Raw genomic sequence first — 16,856 nt, 5'->3', positions numbered from 1 at the left:
ACTGAGTTTGAATTCTTACAAGGGCACGTATGCTTTGTGTTGTCCCAGAAAACCATTCCCTGAATAGCTTTTCAGTATTAACTGCGCACATTAATAATAATAATAAAACCAACAAGTCAAACTATTGAATATTCGAGTATCTTTACCATGGCTTAAAAAACTATATACTTGAATGAAAAATCAATCAATACATAAAGTTATGCACCAATTTTCTAACGAAATACTCATATTATCTCGCAAAAAGCATTTCATATACGCGAAAATAACTATAGCCATGTGTTGTACAAAATTACAATATCTTTCTTTTAACAATACAAATTATTTCTTGTCAACTGGTTTCCAAGAGAATCTTTTGTAAAAATACACAAATTTTTTTTCTGGATGAAATCATATTTGACAATATCGTTGACCAGTTAGGAAATCGATAGTTTCGCTCCCGTATCCTAAGGTTATCTTTTGTTCTTTTGAAGGAGTATGGGGGAGGGAAGTGCATTACTACATGGACACTACGTAAAACTGATTTTTTTTGGAGCGGTTGGTCCGTGCCACGTGTGCGGGACACCTCAGAAACAGTTTTGGAAGAACTGTTGTTTTTTTTAAATTACTGTGATTAGCGACGGGAATTTTATTTATATTTTTATGGGTTTTACAAAGTTGGAAGATGTGAGATAAATTTAATAAAACTATAGACAAGGAAAACAAACTGCACTTACAAATAGAATAAAAATACAAACTTAAGTTTTGCTATTGTAAGGAACTAAGTAGAGAGTAAGAAAAAAATAAAGATCCTGACAGTTTATATTGTCGCCATATTTGTTTCAATTTTCAATACCCTTTTTTGTATATTACAATTTAAATTGCAGAAAAAAATCATGTTTCATAGCCACACAAATAGTGAGGATGGTTTAGATTCACAATTGGATATTTTATCTCGATTCTGAGTTAAGAAAAACTAAAAAACACGCTTTAAAAGCAAAAATTGCAACGCATTATTAGAAGCCATTAAGTTTTGTTATTGTAAGGAACTAAGTAGAGAGTAAGAAAAAAATAAAGATCCTGACATTTTATAGTGTCGCCATATTTGTTTCAATTTTCAATACCCTTTTTGTATATTACAATTTAAATTGCAGAAAAAAATCATGTTTCATAGCCACACAAATAGTGAGTGTGTGTCATTTCTCTATGTCCACGAGGTCTCGCCGCGTCAATTTTCTCCTTGGAGCGAACCCGTCCGCTTGATTAAATAAACAGCTTTTATCGTTGAATGATTTCATGATTTATTTAATGAAAATATGCTCTCATAAAAAAATTAGTTAGATAGACATTCAATAGGTGTCTTTCTCTCACTCTCTATCTCTCTCTCTCTCTCTCTCTCTCTCTCTCTGAAATGTATGTAGCTTGCTCGCGGGTCAGTAATACAGATAATCTTTACATTCTAGCTCAAGACGGAAAAAACAGTAAATGTGGTTTACAAAGACATTTTATGAAGTGTCTTCCCGTGATTACATTTGAAAGTAGAAACATATTTACTCAAAATTTAGGTAGTTACATATTTTTATTGCAAAGACTGAAATAGAGGTGAGAAAAATTATCATTTGTGAACATAAGAAAACTACTACAACTGTATCAACTGTTATGTTATAATGTTTAAATTTCTAAATGGTGCAAGATAATACAAAATTCCATGCGGAAAAAGTCGTGGGCAGCAGATACGTATAGTTATAGGTGTGGGGCTATGCATGCTGATTTTTCATATACTGAATGGATGCGAACATGTAAGAATAATCTATCTATCTTACTATAATAAAACAGTACTTTTTCTGTCTGTCTGTTTGTACGCGATTTTGATGAAATTTTGTGTGTGAGTTCACGGGGATTCGAGGATGGTTTAGATTCACAATTGGATATTTTATCTCGATTCTGAGTTAAGAAAAACTAAACAAACACGCTTTAAAAGCAAAAAAAAACTAAGCATTGTTGATAATTAGCCTCCATGGCAACGGGCTTTTGCGTTGTTGTTGCCATCTGCGTAACCATGGGAAAGGTTTTTGGTAACGGCAGTGGCGTGCCCAAGAGGAGGGGTATGTATAATGAGAAGATACAAAATGTCCAGCGTAGAAATACTTACCGCCATATCCATATCTCACAAAAAGTACATTTGGGCAGGACAATGTCTGTCGGGTCCGCTAGAAAGATATATAGAGAGATAGAAATATAAATATAAAGACAGAGAGAGTTATAGAGATATACATAGAGAAATAGAGAATTAGAGAGATAAAGAGAGATGCTTAGTATATGTTTAAAAAATTACAAAAAAAAATTGATTGAGGCATTGCAATGCATGCCGGGCATTATCTAGTATTAAATAAAAATCTTAAAATATTAGCATATGAGGCAACCATTATTTAACTATGATATGAAACAAGTTGTTTGAATATTTTTAACTCGGTTATAATTTTAACGATATTAAAATAATTTGTGACATAAAAATTTATAATAACTTAACAAGCCATAAATAGTTCAAAAATACAATAACATTTTCTAATAAAAATGTTAATATATTCACGCATATTTAGTCAATCTGATACCACATTTAAACCTGAGCGTGGTAGTTCAGCAAGTATCTGAATAACGTTTTCTTAAACACCTAAAAGTAATTTTGAAGTATAATACGGTCCGGTTAACGAAACATAATCAGGCGTGGTCAAGAACTGTTTCCACAATATTAATGTTTAAGAGTTACTAGAATAGTTTACAGAAATAATTTTATGTGTTGCGATATATGCGTTTTGGGCAGGGATTAATAAGAACCATTTTTAACGTGAACCTTTATGAAAGTGATGAGTTTGTTTCCCCAATGTGGTAGACCAGTTTCGACTAGTACCAATAGTCAACACTGCACAACGCGCCCGCGACCTTCGTGCTTGTGACTCGAGTTTGCAGCAGATAATTGCAATGCATCCCCCCTCCCCTCTAGCAGGTGTACCTGGGGCCCGACCTAACGAGGCTCCAATACGGCGCAACTCCACATGCACTGATGACATCCATCACAATGAATGCCAGGCACAAACATTTGCCCCAGCCACACTGGCTCTGATTGACTCGCAAATACCTGCGGTCTCTCGTGTCGGGGACGTGTTTGCAGCTACGGTGCTGGTTAATGCGTTGTGGCCAAACTTACATAGTTCTACTTTTGGCTTAGCGTTTAGCACACGACGAGACCTTTTGAGTCCAATACACGAGTCTCGTGTCATGTGGTAATGGGAGCCTTAGTTACTCTGGCTAAGGTTTCTGTGTATTCGTCGGGGAATTATTTATGGGAGCGTCCACAATGCTACGTGAGCTAAACTCGCTCATTTATGAGAGTTTTCCGCGGGAGATTACCTTATTATACCTGAATAAAAAAATTTTCATATTTTTTGGTAAGTATTAATTTTTTTATAAGTAAACATTTTATATCTCTGTATATGTCATTTGATAGAGTAATTTCATGAATGAAATGGAAAATGCATGGAACGTATATGTGTAACCACGGTGCTGCAATCTGTGGTGAATGGCGTGAACCAAAATTCACAAAAATCAAAGGGCAAGTATAAAGTTTTAACTGATTATAGAATTTTAGCAAGATAGGCAGCATGTTAATAAAATTTAATGTCGAAAATCAGGTCCAAATTCGGGGTTAGTATATTTACACGTCTTTTTCGCTTTGATCGGAGCCATTGCATACCAAATGATTCAGTAGTCGACGTAGCTGCTTCGGCAGCGAATTTTAGTGGCGGTTGCTGAAACTACTCGTGATTCGTGTCATGAAATGTAGTTGAAAACATGTTCTTCATATATTTTTCACTCTCGGCATTATTTGAAAGGATTCTACGTTAATTTTCGTGACAGAATTTTGTATTATAAGTGTATTTGCAAGATGAGAACACATGAATTTACTCGTTACCAAGTTTATATGTGTACATCACTGGCGAGTACTGAACGAATTGTTATTTTTTTAAATTAAAAATTAACTCAGAAAATTATGAAGATTTAGTATTTTGTAATATTAGAGATATTACTAACGAGATGTTAATTAAAGCAAAACAACTCACTGGAGGAAAGCGATGTGCAAGTTATCAAGCCAGCGCTGTTCTCGACGATTTAACTGCAGTCGAGTAACAAGTTTATTCGCTCAGCGTATTCGAATTCATACCATACTCGATATTAACTTTTTAAACGTAATGCCAACGTGTGGTGCCTTATCATTTATGGTTCGACGTGCGCGAGATAATTATTCCAAGAATTTTGAGTGACGAACAAATTTAGGGGATGAGGGAAAGGCGAAAGGATTAAATATTTAATCACGGAATTATTGATTCTCGCATGATATACGGCGGAGTTATTTTAACTGACGAATTCCGGAAGGCGCTCCACAGCCCACACTACGCGCTGGGCTGCCCGGTGCGCTGCAGATTCCCAGCGCGTATCGGATGCCACCCGCTGATCCACGTCACGAGGAGGGGGGGGGGGGGGGGGTGTTAGCTCGCGAGCTCACGGGGAAGCCGACGGTTCGCAGGGATGAGAGCCACATCCGGACAGTCCCGAAGTTCTTCGACGTTTGCCGACCGCTCGTGAAAAAAACAGCATAGCCTCGACGGCAAAGTAGCTAGACCTTACGCTCGACAAACTGCTGACATGTCGCCCACACATCGCTGACAGGGTGGAACAGTGCAGGAGACAAGTGGAGGTGCTCTGCTCCATTTTAAAAGGCAGGACGCTAACAAACCGCCCTAAGGTCCGCATATATGGAGCGGCTAATCCTGCCTTCAACGATCTACGTGGCTGAGGTATGGGACTACGTCGCGACCGGAGTACTCAGGCTGCTCCAGGTGGCGCAGAACCCAGTGCTACGGCGCTTAACCGAATTAGATATATTCTCCTGCATATCGAACCCCGCACAGTCCCACCAGATGTCATATCACCCCACACGTGATTCTCATCCAAAACATCCGCTTGTACAGAGCCGCCAGAGCCCACGGGAATGCCCTAGGTCGGGAGCTGGGGAGCTACGACCCGGAGGAGGTCGTTAGCTAACGCCGACCACAACTGGCAGTCCGCAGAGACCAACACCCTGGAGAAGCGACGTTACCGCCGGCTCAGGAGCCACCTGGGGGTCCTTCCACCCCAGCATCTTCCCTACCTCCCTCGTGGTCTCGGCCTCGCTACCAGCTCTACTGGACACCCCCGGCGATGTACACCACAGAGGGTACCATCGGGGTCGGCCGAGGACGCATTCCAGGCAACCACACTTGAGGAGTGGGCGTCTCGCTCTAAATCCAGGTGGGCCGTATCACAACGGCGACAAAACGAGACTGGGAAAGACGGCGGACGCGACTGCGGACTCCCTCCGGCGCTATGGTTCCCCAGTGGCCCGTGCTGGGCACGGCTGTGGTCCTGGGCGGCATTTCATCACCATTAGAATCAAACCACCCATAAAACACAGCAACTTAGCCCATAGTCACAGTCCCCCACCCTGCGTGGCACCCCGGCAGTCCAGCCTGAAACGACGCCCAACGAAACTATCTACGACACCCTCAACTGAGCCACCAGTCATTAAAACCATTAAGACCTGGACGACAGTAGAGGTCTAGGGCGGCGCTCCGCGGGCCCTGGTTGGCTGCCAGGCGCGGCAGGGACCGGGCGTCTCGCCGTGGTTCGTAGACTGTGTTGTCAGCAGAAGCAACTGATCTTATATTTTTATATATTCTACGCTCATAGAGTATTTTTAAATAACGCTAAGCCAAACAACTTTTCATTTAAGTTACGATAAAGCTAACCTAACTTAATCTCCCGAAAAAAAACTATTATCTATTACACTGACCGACCCTAATCTAACATTTTAACTTTTCGGAACTGTTCGGGTTGTGGTTGTGTGCTATCATTTTTGTGAACTGTAAGCTGTCCATGACCACGGTCATATACACAGGTCTGGCATCTTCCTAGCCTTTGCCTTGGCGTGTCTCGTCGGCTTAGTGAAGCTCACGGCGGCCTGCGAACTAACGGTGATAGTAGTAGGCGAGACCATCATAAACAATATGTTAAATGGGAGTTTCGTATAAAGTATTATATTATTACTAATTCCCTCTCAATTTTTTAAATTTTTACAGATGACTATTTTTTTCATTCTTTTGTTTAATTGGTAAATGCTTAATATGTACCAATGTCTTAAAATATTTGCACATTTGTTAATTAAGTTGATGTGGTGAGAGAGAACGCCTTGCTATTGTATTGCGCTTTGTTGTACCGAAGGTTACAGCTTAAAACCGTCCAGTTTTTTTCTTTCGTTTTTATATATACCTAAAAACCGGTTTAAAAAAGATTCTAAAGTAGAGCGTGTTAAATGGTGCCCTACCATAAATACAGTTTTTACTGCTAAACCTTTTCAGTCTCATGCAACACAATAATAACAAATTTAAAAATCGCACTGTAAAAGGATTTTTTTTTGCACAAACTAATTTTAGCTGTTCGTTGTTACTTCAAGCGGCAGAGATAATAGCGTAGATAATGTAATTATACTTATACTTGCTTATTATACTTATATTTATGTAATTGAATACGTCCACGATGACCGTGAATTTCTAAGTGTTCCATGACCTTGTTGTTTCGTTACTTTCTAAGTGTTCCATTATGGTACAGCCTGCAGATCAATACCTTTTAAACAGCAGTGGCTCACAACCTCGTCTTAATAAAAGTTTAAAAATTACAATTAAATTTAAATGAAAGTTATATAACATGTGTGAAGCTAAGAAAATATATTTAGAAATTAGGTTTTGTTTTCAATAAATTTTTATCTACTTACTTTCTACTTGTAAAAATTAATAAAAATTTTCATTTTTAACTGACTTCAAAAAGGAGGAGGTTCTCAATTCGTCTGTATTTTTTTATGTTTGTTACCTCAGAACTTTCGAATCGTTAAAACGATTTTAATGATCTTTTTTATTTGAAAGCTGGTGCTTCCCGCGTGATTCTATTTCAATTTGGTCTAGTTCTGAAAATGGCATCCATTATAAAACCATATAATTAAGTCTTATATTTCCATTAAGTATGTGCGCGACAAATGGACGAATAACTCAATATAACGCCAACCGATTTCGATGATTCTTTTTTTTATTGGAAAGGATGCACTTCAAGGGTAATTTGATGAAAGTTTGGTTAGGTTATGATTATGGGATCCATGACAAAGTAACGGAACTCTTCATTTCTTAGGAGCAAACTAACGATACTCGGCCGAATCTTTTATAGGCTATCCGGATATTTTTGTCACCTACCGTAACGGGAATCAAGCTGAGACGGTTTGCACGTTGCTCTTCTGTCTCTTTGGATAGACTATCGTGTATCACGCTGAGTCGGTGGGCACGTTGCTCCTTCGTCTCATTCGATAGACGATCGTTGATCAAGCCGAGACGGTGACTAGGTTTTTCGATATTTTCCCTGTTCAAAACTTTTTCATGTAAAGCCGCATTTTCGAAAGTCTATTTTTGTGCTCTTTGCAAGTCTCTTTTGATATTGTCCTCAAAACAGATTTCCTCTGTTGAGATAGGCGTTTCTCATGACTTCGTTTGTTTCATTTAAACGGCGCTGTCTCATATGAGCAGCACGTTTAGTAGGTCTACCCATATTCAGACAAATTAGTTACTGTACTTCAGATTCACTAAAAAAAAATAAACACAAATTTTAATAAAAAAATTCCAAAACAAATTAATATGCACTTAAAAGTAAAAAAAAAAAATTGGTTGTCTGCAAAGTCGGTTTACGGACGATAGTTTAACGTGACAACGTCATAACAAAACATTGATGAAATGATTGATCCAGAAGAAAAGGAAATATCATATTCGGCCTGAGACTGAGCCGTAATAGGTTTTTGCAACCAAACCATTTAGGCATTAAAAATATTATATTCTTTGAGGAAGAATTTTTTTTTAAATTTTTCAATCTTTTGCATGATAAAATCTACCTCTGCATACTTTTATGAATAAAATTGAATAATTTTTATTGAATTATCACTATTTTGTATGGATACAAAGGAGTGAAATGAAATGTGCAATTGAATTAATAAATTAACTTTTATTTGCATTCATTAATTCAAATATATTTATTACTTTTGAAATGTTTCGTGCGCCATATTTATTTTTACAAGTACAAAAAAATCTGCTGGGTTTCGAACCGACAACCTTTAATTTAAGATATAAGTACGCTAACCACACGTCCACGAGGCCATACTAAAGTAATGTAGTTTCAAATGTTATATATATATATTTATAAAAACTTTGTTCACGGTAGGGGTATAATATTAACACGATTTTATAACGAATACGCATCCCAAACACACCAAACTTATTTATAATGTGTTACAATATTTTTTAAAACATTGTGCAAAAGATACCGGGTGTAATTTGAATTATTATCTGTAACTGTTAAAAACCATTGTTGGTTCAAAACGTATTTTAATTTTCAACATTACTTTTAAATAACCGTACCGATTGTGCTGAAAATCTGTGGACGATCGTTAAATTACATAATATTAATAATTCAAATGACGAAAATATGATTGAAAAGTCAAATCGATGGTTGTTCCAATCGAGTGGAAGAGAGATGCCACGCATGCGTACAATGAGCATGAAGAGAGATGCCACGCATGCGTACAATGAGCAAACAGAACACATCCGTAGTGGGACATCCGTAGTGGGACACTTTTTCGTGCGTGCAGCCGGCGTTCATCGATTTATTAGACGTTTTCACGTCAAAAAAACAAAACAATTGCGTATTCTTCTACAACTTAATAATCAACTTACTTTTTCTACTCATCAATATGTAGGTACGATCTATGTGTTTACCACGCAAGAAGGTTGTCAGCCAAGGACACACTACAATATACCTAGCAAATAATAATACGAGAATACTTTAAGAATTGTTTTTATAAATTAACTTTTATACGAACGACAATATACTGTGTGTACTGTGACAGAATACCAATACCTCATTGAAACCCATTTACAAATTAACTTTTATACTGTGACATTATCTGCAACCTTGAAAGGACATAAATACCAACACCTAATTAAACCAAACAAACGAACTTTAATACGACACTATGTTGAGACATAATGTAGCAAACCGTGATACGAAAATATAGCCAATATTAAACACAAGGACTTACCGTAAGAAGGGTGGTGTGGATATGTGTTGAGTTAGATTTGAAGTGTGACACCGACTCCAAAAATAACCATAATTGTAACAACATTATACCTACCTTCTTGCGTGGTAAACTCATATATCGTACCTACATATTGATGAGTAGAAAAAGTAAGTTGATTATTAAGTTGTAGAAGAATACGCATTTTTTTTAACTTTTTAGTGCATATTAATTTGTTTTGGAATAGTTTTTCTAAATCGGTTTTTTTGTTAAAATTTGTGTTTATTTATGTATGTAATCGTTTGGATAAACTAACTAATTTTCAAACTTTAAATTTTACTAGTTTGAGAAAATTCACTGTGAATTTTTTTTTACTATCTTGCATTTTACACTACTCTATTATGGTTCCATATATATATACACATTATTTTATTTTAATTTTTGAACTTTTATTAAGAGAAGCTGTAAGCCATTCCTGGTTAAATTGAATTTGATCACTAGGCTGGGCCATTGTTCAACACATTGTAAATTATATAAATAAATTACAATATATTTTTGTGGCCAAGGCATGGACCATACTATGATTATTTAAAACTGTGACATCCTAGTGTTCTATCGCTATGTAGAACCATTACTTTCTAAGTATTCCATGGCAATGCAAAGCAGTGCATTTCTCAGTATTCCATGACTATGCAGAAGCGTTACTTTTTAAGTGCTCCAAGGCACTGTAAAGATATGTCTTTATAAGTGTTACATGACTATATAGAATTGTTAATTTCTAAGGTTCTCTGAATATGTAGAACAGTTAAATTCTAATTTTTCCATTACTATGTGGGATCGTTACTTTATAACTTTCCATTGCAATGTAAAACTGTGACTTTGTAAGTGTTCCATGAGCGTATAACCGTTTCTTTCTAAGTGTTTCGTGACTATGTAGAACCGTTACTTTATAAGTGTTACATGGAAATGTAAAAGTTTTATGTTCTGTTATATAATATGCAGAACCGTTACTTTGTAAGTTTTCCATGCAGTGTAGAACTGTGACCTGCTAAGAGTCGGATGACGCGACTGCACCTTGTCCGAGGCCGGGGTCGGAGTCCACGTCGTGGATGACTATCTTGATGGCCTCGCCGTCAGCCACGGAGGCCTGCCGCCGCACCGGGTCCTCGTGGGGCGGTCTGGGGGCGGCGGCCAGGGGCGGCGTGGGCGGCAGCGCGCGCATCCCCAGGTCCGGCCTGCGCGGCACACAGCAGGCGCCTCTCTAGTCAGCAGCTCCCGGTCAGCAGGCTGGGCATTCTCCTGCCGCTGCGTCTGGCACTCGGTCAGATATTCATTAAACATGCCTTACCTAACTTGTTTCGTTGCAGTCATTTACTGGAAATCATTTCACAAGTTTACACAGCTCAGAAATATTTAAAATTTAATTTTTTAAAACCCATAAGTAGGTGAATATTGTATGTATGGGGACACCGGTGGAAGGTGGGAGATTCGGGGATTCGTGGCGGACATATTGAATCCGCCATCTTGGATTATGACGTCACTGCGGCCACCTTGGTTGACCTTAATCCAAGATGGCCGCCGGAAGTGACGTAATCCAAGATATCCACCAGGGTCAAAGGTCATGGTCAAGGCTATACAAGATGGCCTCCGTTACGTAATATTCAATATGGCGTATTAAAGATGGTCGCCACGAATCCCTGAATCCCCCACCGCCCACCGGTGTCCCCATACATACCATATTCACCTACTGCCATACTTTATAAATATTTTGTGTCAGAAAACAATTTATTAAATTCATAAATGGCAAATGAAGTCAAGCCATTATTTTCATCATCTGGGATTATTTTAAAGAATTGTTAACCTATTTTTTTAGAAGGTTTAGGTATTATTTTTAATGTTGTGATCTACCTATTATAGGACTAGCTTTAGAATGTTTTCGAAGACGGAATAAATGGCTAAGTGTTGTTTTTACGTCAATTTCAGTCGCTGACATGAATGAAAGAATTCATTTACTCACGGCAGTTACGTACGTTTAAAAACTGTAGTTTCTAGAAGACTAAATAGACGCAAATAAAATAAATATTATACTGTTTATGGAGCTTCATTTCACTAACTTAGATAAATAATCAAAACAAAAATCTGGTATTTTTTACTGATTATTAATCAATAATGAAAGAATGTAAATAAAAATGGAAACGCGTAGAACATAAGACTATATTAACTTTGCACATTATAGTCTCAATAAAAACATAGAACCAACACTTAATTTTCCAGGACTCACAGTGCTGGCTGTGGGAGCAGTTTGCGTAATAGAACCTGAAAACTCCCATTCAAGGATGAAAAACCCTGTTCCGAAACGTATTTCGTATTAATTTTTTTTAACATTTCCAACATATTTATTGTTTGGATGGAGAAATATTTGGTGTGGGGAGGAGCGAGATGAAAGAGAAAAACTAGTGTGAGCAGTGTACTCGCAAATTTAAGGTTTCCAAGGAAACTGAAAATGCGTGGGGGTGAGAGACCAGCTCCTTGCATGGGACGCAGTAGGCAACCCGTCGCAAACAGCTGACGGGCGGGCGGCGGACCCGGGCTCCGGCAGGAAGCAATATCGCCCACGCGACACCCGGTGAGAAGTGGCACCCAACATTGGGGCAGGCGGGTTTACAGCTCCGAGGGGAAATACTGCCGCAGAGACGCGCGCGAAAATAACGCGGTGCCTTATGGTCCGGGATGATCGCGTTCTATGTTCCCGCGCTGCACGGGAGAACTGAATTTGCTCGGTTCATAGACTATATACAGAATTCTATTTTTCTAAGAACTCTTTACTCATAAGAAACACTATCTCATATTTACATAGATACAACCACAATGTCAAAGAAAATAAATAAAATTTCCTTGTAATTGTTGACTTGATTCAGTGTGTAAGCTTGACACATTTTAAAATTGATTTCAGTAAAAAAAAAATGGCCGTGACTCTTCTGCAAGTAATTAAGTTTAAAAAAATTAAACAAAAGTGATTTTAACCAAAAAATACATAATCAGTATAAAAAAATTAAAACAAAATATCTCTATACAGGTTCCATTACACAAGCAAAACATTTTTTCCTTAAGAATTCCCACTTCGTTCAATGGAAAATATTTTTTATTAATTATTAAGGTTACAAATGCGAGCATAAGTACTGTCACACTTCTTGCTCAAGAAAATTGAATAGAATGAACCAATTTGCCTTTGAGAAATATTAAAAAATTATCTTTGTTGTCAGAGGTCAAATACATTTGAATGTTCTTTGTTTTATCATTTATCACTTTTAAAGTATCCTCTCATGATTTTACTTTAAGAAATGTTTGCTTTTACTTAAGTACTTGCGTTAGAAGTTATACTTACTTGGCGTACTAAAAAACTAACATTAATTTGCATGCAAACAATTAATAGAAATAAAAATAATAAAATGGTTGATATGATATTATAAATACGGCTGGTAAAGGAAAAATTCAATAAAATTCGAAAATTTAAATATATTTTTAGTATTCAATATGAATTTAAACACGTATATGAAATTAATTATTGTATTTAATAAAATAATCGAGGTAATTATTAATTATAATGAAAAATAATATATACTCGAAATTAATTAAATGTAATTATTTATTAAATAATAATGTAATAATTTATATTTTATAATGCAAATAAATTATAAATACGTGCACATAACCTAACTTACATAAATAACGTAAAAAATTGCGTATAAACACATTGTTATCACTATTATTAACAATTAATAAATGTTTTTAATTATATTTACCAGTATTCCAAATCAATCAATAAAGTACGTATAAGCTTTAACAGCACATATATGTAATATTATTATTTGTATGTAGCCTTTTTTTTAAACTTGTGAAAATTTAATTGCATGGTGCGAGCGCTTCGTAAAACTTCACTGTCATCATTTTTTCCTAACGTGTCTAAAGAAGTATGAATTTAAAAAAATGTCCAAAATAACACAAATAAAGATTTGATCTGTGCTATAGGCGAGATTTATTCAATGCTATTTGCAATCAGATGGTATTCGCTAGAGTTACGTGGTTGATGAAATGAAGCGTCCTCGAATGGATCTATGGGGAAAGGTGGGTTGTGACCTCGAGGCAGGATCCGCGAAGGACTCACAGCTGGGATCCTCTTCGTCTCGTCCTGCGCTCTTCCTCCACGGCCAGTCCCGGCGACCCATCAGGCGACAGAGGGTGCTGCGATCCTTCGAACCCTGGGCAGAGCACGTGGACACCTCGCATTCCACAGACACACAGTTCGTGGAACACACACTGTTAGAAATTACAGTAAATTAACGGACCTTTCAACGAAGAATCAACCTAGGATAAACGAAGAATTCGTCGTAATTTCAAATAAATGAACATTCGTAGGAACTACACCGCATTTTTATTTCCGAGTTGTATGTTTCGTTATAAACATAGGTAAGTAGAATAGGAATGTTCCTCCGGAAACAGGGTTCAGTGTGTGGATCCGGAGCCGGTGTCCGCCATCTTGGATTTGTGACGTCACGACGGCAAAAATTCCTCAAAATTCCTCAAAAATGATTCCAAATGACTCAAAAATTCCCGTTTTAAGAAAAAATTTCCCGTTTTCGAGGGAAAAATTCCCGTTTCGAGGGAAAATTTCCCGTTTTAGTCCTTAAAAATCCCAGCGGCTAGAAATGTCCATATGTAGGCTTAAGCATCCATGTCTCAGAAAAGCCTCTGACGTCATCATGGATTAGGACGTCACCGCTGCAATTTCCGTTACGCCCGCCATCTTTAAATTTATTATCCGATTTTAATGAAAAAAAATTAAAATTTATAAAAAAAATTCAATTAATAAAATCTTAATAAAAAATATTTTAAAAACATACATTAACGACACGGAGCTCGGAGTCCTCGGTTCGAACCCGGTGAGGGCAAAAAAAATAAAAATGGCGACCGTTCCTTCCTCCACGGAAGTCACCTACAGACTAACCTACCACCAATAACAAGGTCAACTAGTATGATGTCATGTCCGCCATCTTGTCTTCGTCTGCTGGAAGCCATCATCATGTTATCGCTTGCTAGAGTGCGCTGACGCCATGTTAGTTGAATTCTTACCCGCTAGAGTGCAGTAATCATTTATTATTGCTGTGTCACCCACCATCTTGTCATTTGGTCGCCATCTTGGAATCGTGTAATTATTTAGCTAGGAATTCGGGAAAAATTCCTAAATTCACCAAAAAAATTGGTCATCATTCTACAGATCGATTCGATCCGCTCCTGTCCTTGGTTCGATACCCGATCGATGCAATAATGTTTAATTTTGTGTAAAAAATAATAATTTCAATAAACCATGTTCAACATTCTTAAAGAGACTTTAAAACCTCTACTACCATCATCCTATATGCCATCAACACCACCATCTTGGAAAATTCGTAATTATATTGCTAGAGATTCGGGGAAAAAGTTCAGAAATCATTAAATAAATTTCCAATCAATATACTGATTAATTAGATCGACTAAGGTCCTTGGTACGATCTAGGATGATGCAAAAAAATTAAATATAACAACAATTTATCAAAATAGTAAAAGGTTCGAGGAATTAAACACCGCAAGTTCTTTTACAAACATAATATTTATTACATAATTTCTATTTTACTACAGGATCACTTACGAAAGCTAGCAAATTTATAATCAATCTTTTAGTTCCTCATCGGTGTGAAATGACTAATTCTTTGCTCCAATCGGTTTATACTAGACAGAGTCCAACCAGAACCTTTACTGACATAGTTCTCCTCTTCTTGACAGAGTTTCTGGATACCGTTTTTAACAGTTTGCTTCACATCGTCATAACTGTAAATTACTGCAGCCGATGTCTTGAATGCACACTTCTTCACTTTATCATCTAACGGATATGGCTTTCCATATATACAGTCCAACCACAAGTTATATTTTAATGGACCATTTGTTGCTACGTCATCAGTAAGCTGATTGATTATGTCCTGTCTGATATCATCAAGAAAAGTACAAATGTCCTCGACTCACCAAACGTATTTAGATAATAGTAGTCTTTCAACGTTCCACGAAATGCAGACTGCGCCAAGTATAAGCCATTATCGTTTACTTGTAATGCACCGAACACAGTCTTAGGTTTATTTTCAAGTTCAGACATCATAGCAATCGGTCTCTGCACATCTGTTTTTTTGCTTGTACGATCACGAGTCACCAATCTAAAGCGAGGAGTCGAAATGTCGGCAGGTAGTTCAGCAGTAGGCGCACGGACTTCACCTTTACAGTTTTTCGCATGTTGGCGCAAATTATCAATTCGAGTAAACCATTTAAGGCACTCATCATAGCGAAACTTCATGCGAGAAGGATTCTTCATGCATTTGCTCCGCTCATGTCTTCGTGCATCATGGAAAAATGCGAACGACGTATCACAGTAGCTGCAAGGATGCCTAGTTGAAGACAAACCCGAACCAGATGACGATGTAACTGTGGTTGTACCATTTCCAAGCATGCTCTTATGCACATCGATGCATCGTTGTTGCACCGATACATTTAATTTCTGCCGCTCTGCAGGGCCTTTACATGTCTCCAAGTGATGCTTCAAATTAGAATTTCTTGTAAATTGCTTGCGACACTTAATACAGCCAAACATCTTACGACAAGGGTTATTAGCACATTCTCTCTTCTCATGTTGACGAGCATTGCTGATGTTTGAGAAAATCTTGTCACAGTAACGACATCTATGTTCGTTAGCTGTTGAGGATTCGTCATCCATTGAAGTCTCCTTCGAGGGCGAAACAGCATCCGTTGAGGTTTCCTGTACAGCCAGCACTACCGGCATTAAAGTCTCCTCTGCTGGTATTATCATGTCTGTCGAAGTCTCCTCCAGTGTTGTCGTCGACGTTGCCAACGGGATCTGCTCCATCATCTTCGTCGCTGACGTCAAGGTTCCCGTAGACGATGGTACAACGTCCATCGAGTTCGTCGTTAAAGACGGTAAAGATGCCATGTAGTTCGCAAGTACAGGTAATTGACACTACTTATGCACCAGAAGAATCAAAATAGGTGATCCTTACACCGTCGACGTCAGTAACAAACTGAACGACCTCCTGTCTAGGTCTCGCTTATATACATGCATCGTAAGGAATAATATGCTAGTCAAATCAAGATCCATTTACTATAATACTAGAGTCAAAACAACATTTAAAAAAAGAGGATATATGATCGAAAAATTCGACGAGTTGTTATACGTTCGCGTCTCATGAATTCAATCTCTCCAACAGTCATTGACACCCACGGCCTTTTGCTTCATCAGCTCCAATGATAATTGGCTAGAATGCTACGAGTCTAAGAGACTATGAGGATACAATTCTACGAGTGTACAAGACTCCTCCAACTACCTCCAAGTGTATAAAGCTCCAAATGCTCCAACAGCTCCAACACGCAATGTACGCAATGTACGTGAAATACACACAATTTACACGCAATAAATGAAATGAACACACAGTACACGTAGGAAACGAAATGAAGAAATAGGACACACAGTAAACGGAACGAACACGTAATATTCACGCAATTAACGCACAGTACACGCAAAGTACACGCAATGTACGCAAAGTACACGCAATGTACGCAATGTACGCAATGTACGCAATATATG

General features: G+C 37.6%; 1 protein-coding gene across 1 annotated transcript in view; it reads right to left on the bottom strand.

Annotated features, from left to right (window-relative positions):
- Positions 1–16,856, bottom strand: part of LOC134530920 (regulating synaptic membrane exocytosis protein 2) — a 350,617-nt gene that overhangs the window by 89,739 nt on the left and 244,022 nt on the right. The window contains exons 9-10 of the mRNA XM_063366274.1: positions 13,341–13,434; positions 10,262–10,410 (exon numbers count right to left, since the gene is read on the bottom strand). Coding sequence (XP_063222344.1) covers positions 10,262–10,410; positions 13,341–13,434 — 243 coding nt within the window. The remainder of the gene's footprint in view (positions 1–10,261; positions 10,411–13,340; positions 13,435–16,856) is intronic.

Source organism: Bacillus rossius, chromosome 1 (assembly GCF_032445375.1).
Source record: "Bacillus rossius redtenbacheri isolate Brsri chromosome 1, Brsri_v3, whole genome shotgun sequence".
Taxonomy (NCBI): domain Eukaryota; kingdom Metazoa; phylum Arthropoda; class Insecta; order Phasmatodea; family Bacillidae; genus Bacillus; species Bacillus rossius.
The sequence above is the reverse complement of the archived record's forward strand: the minus strand, read 5'-3'. Positions and strand labels throughout refer to the sequence as shown.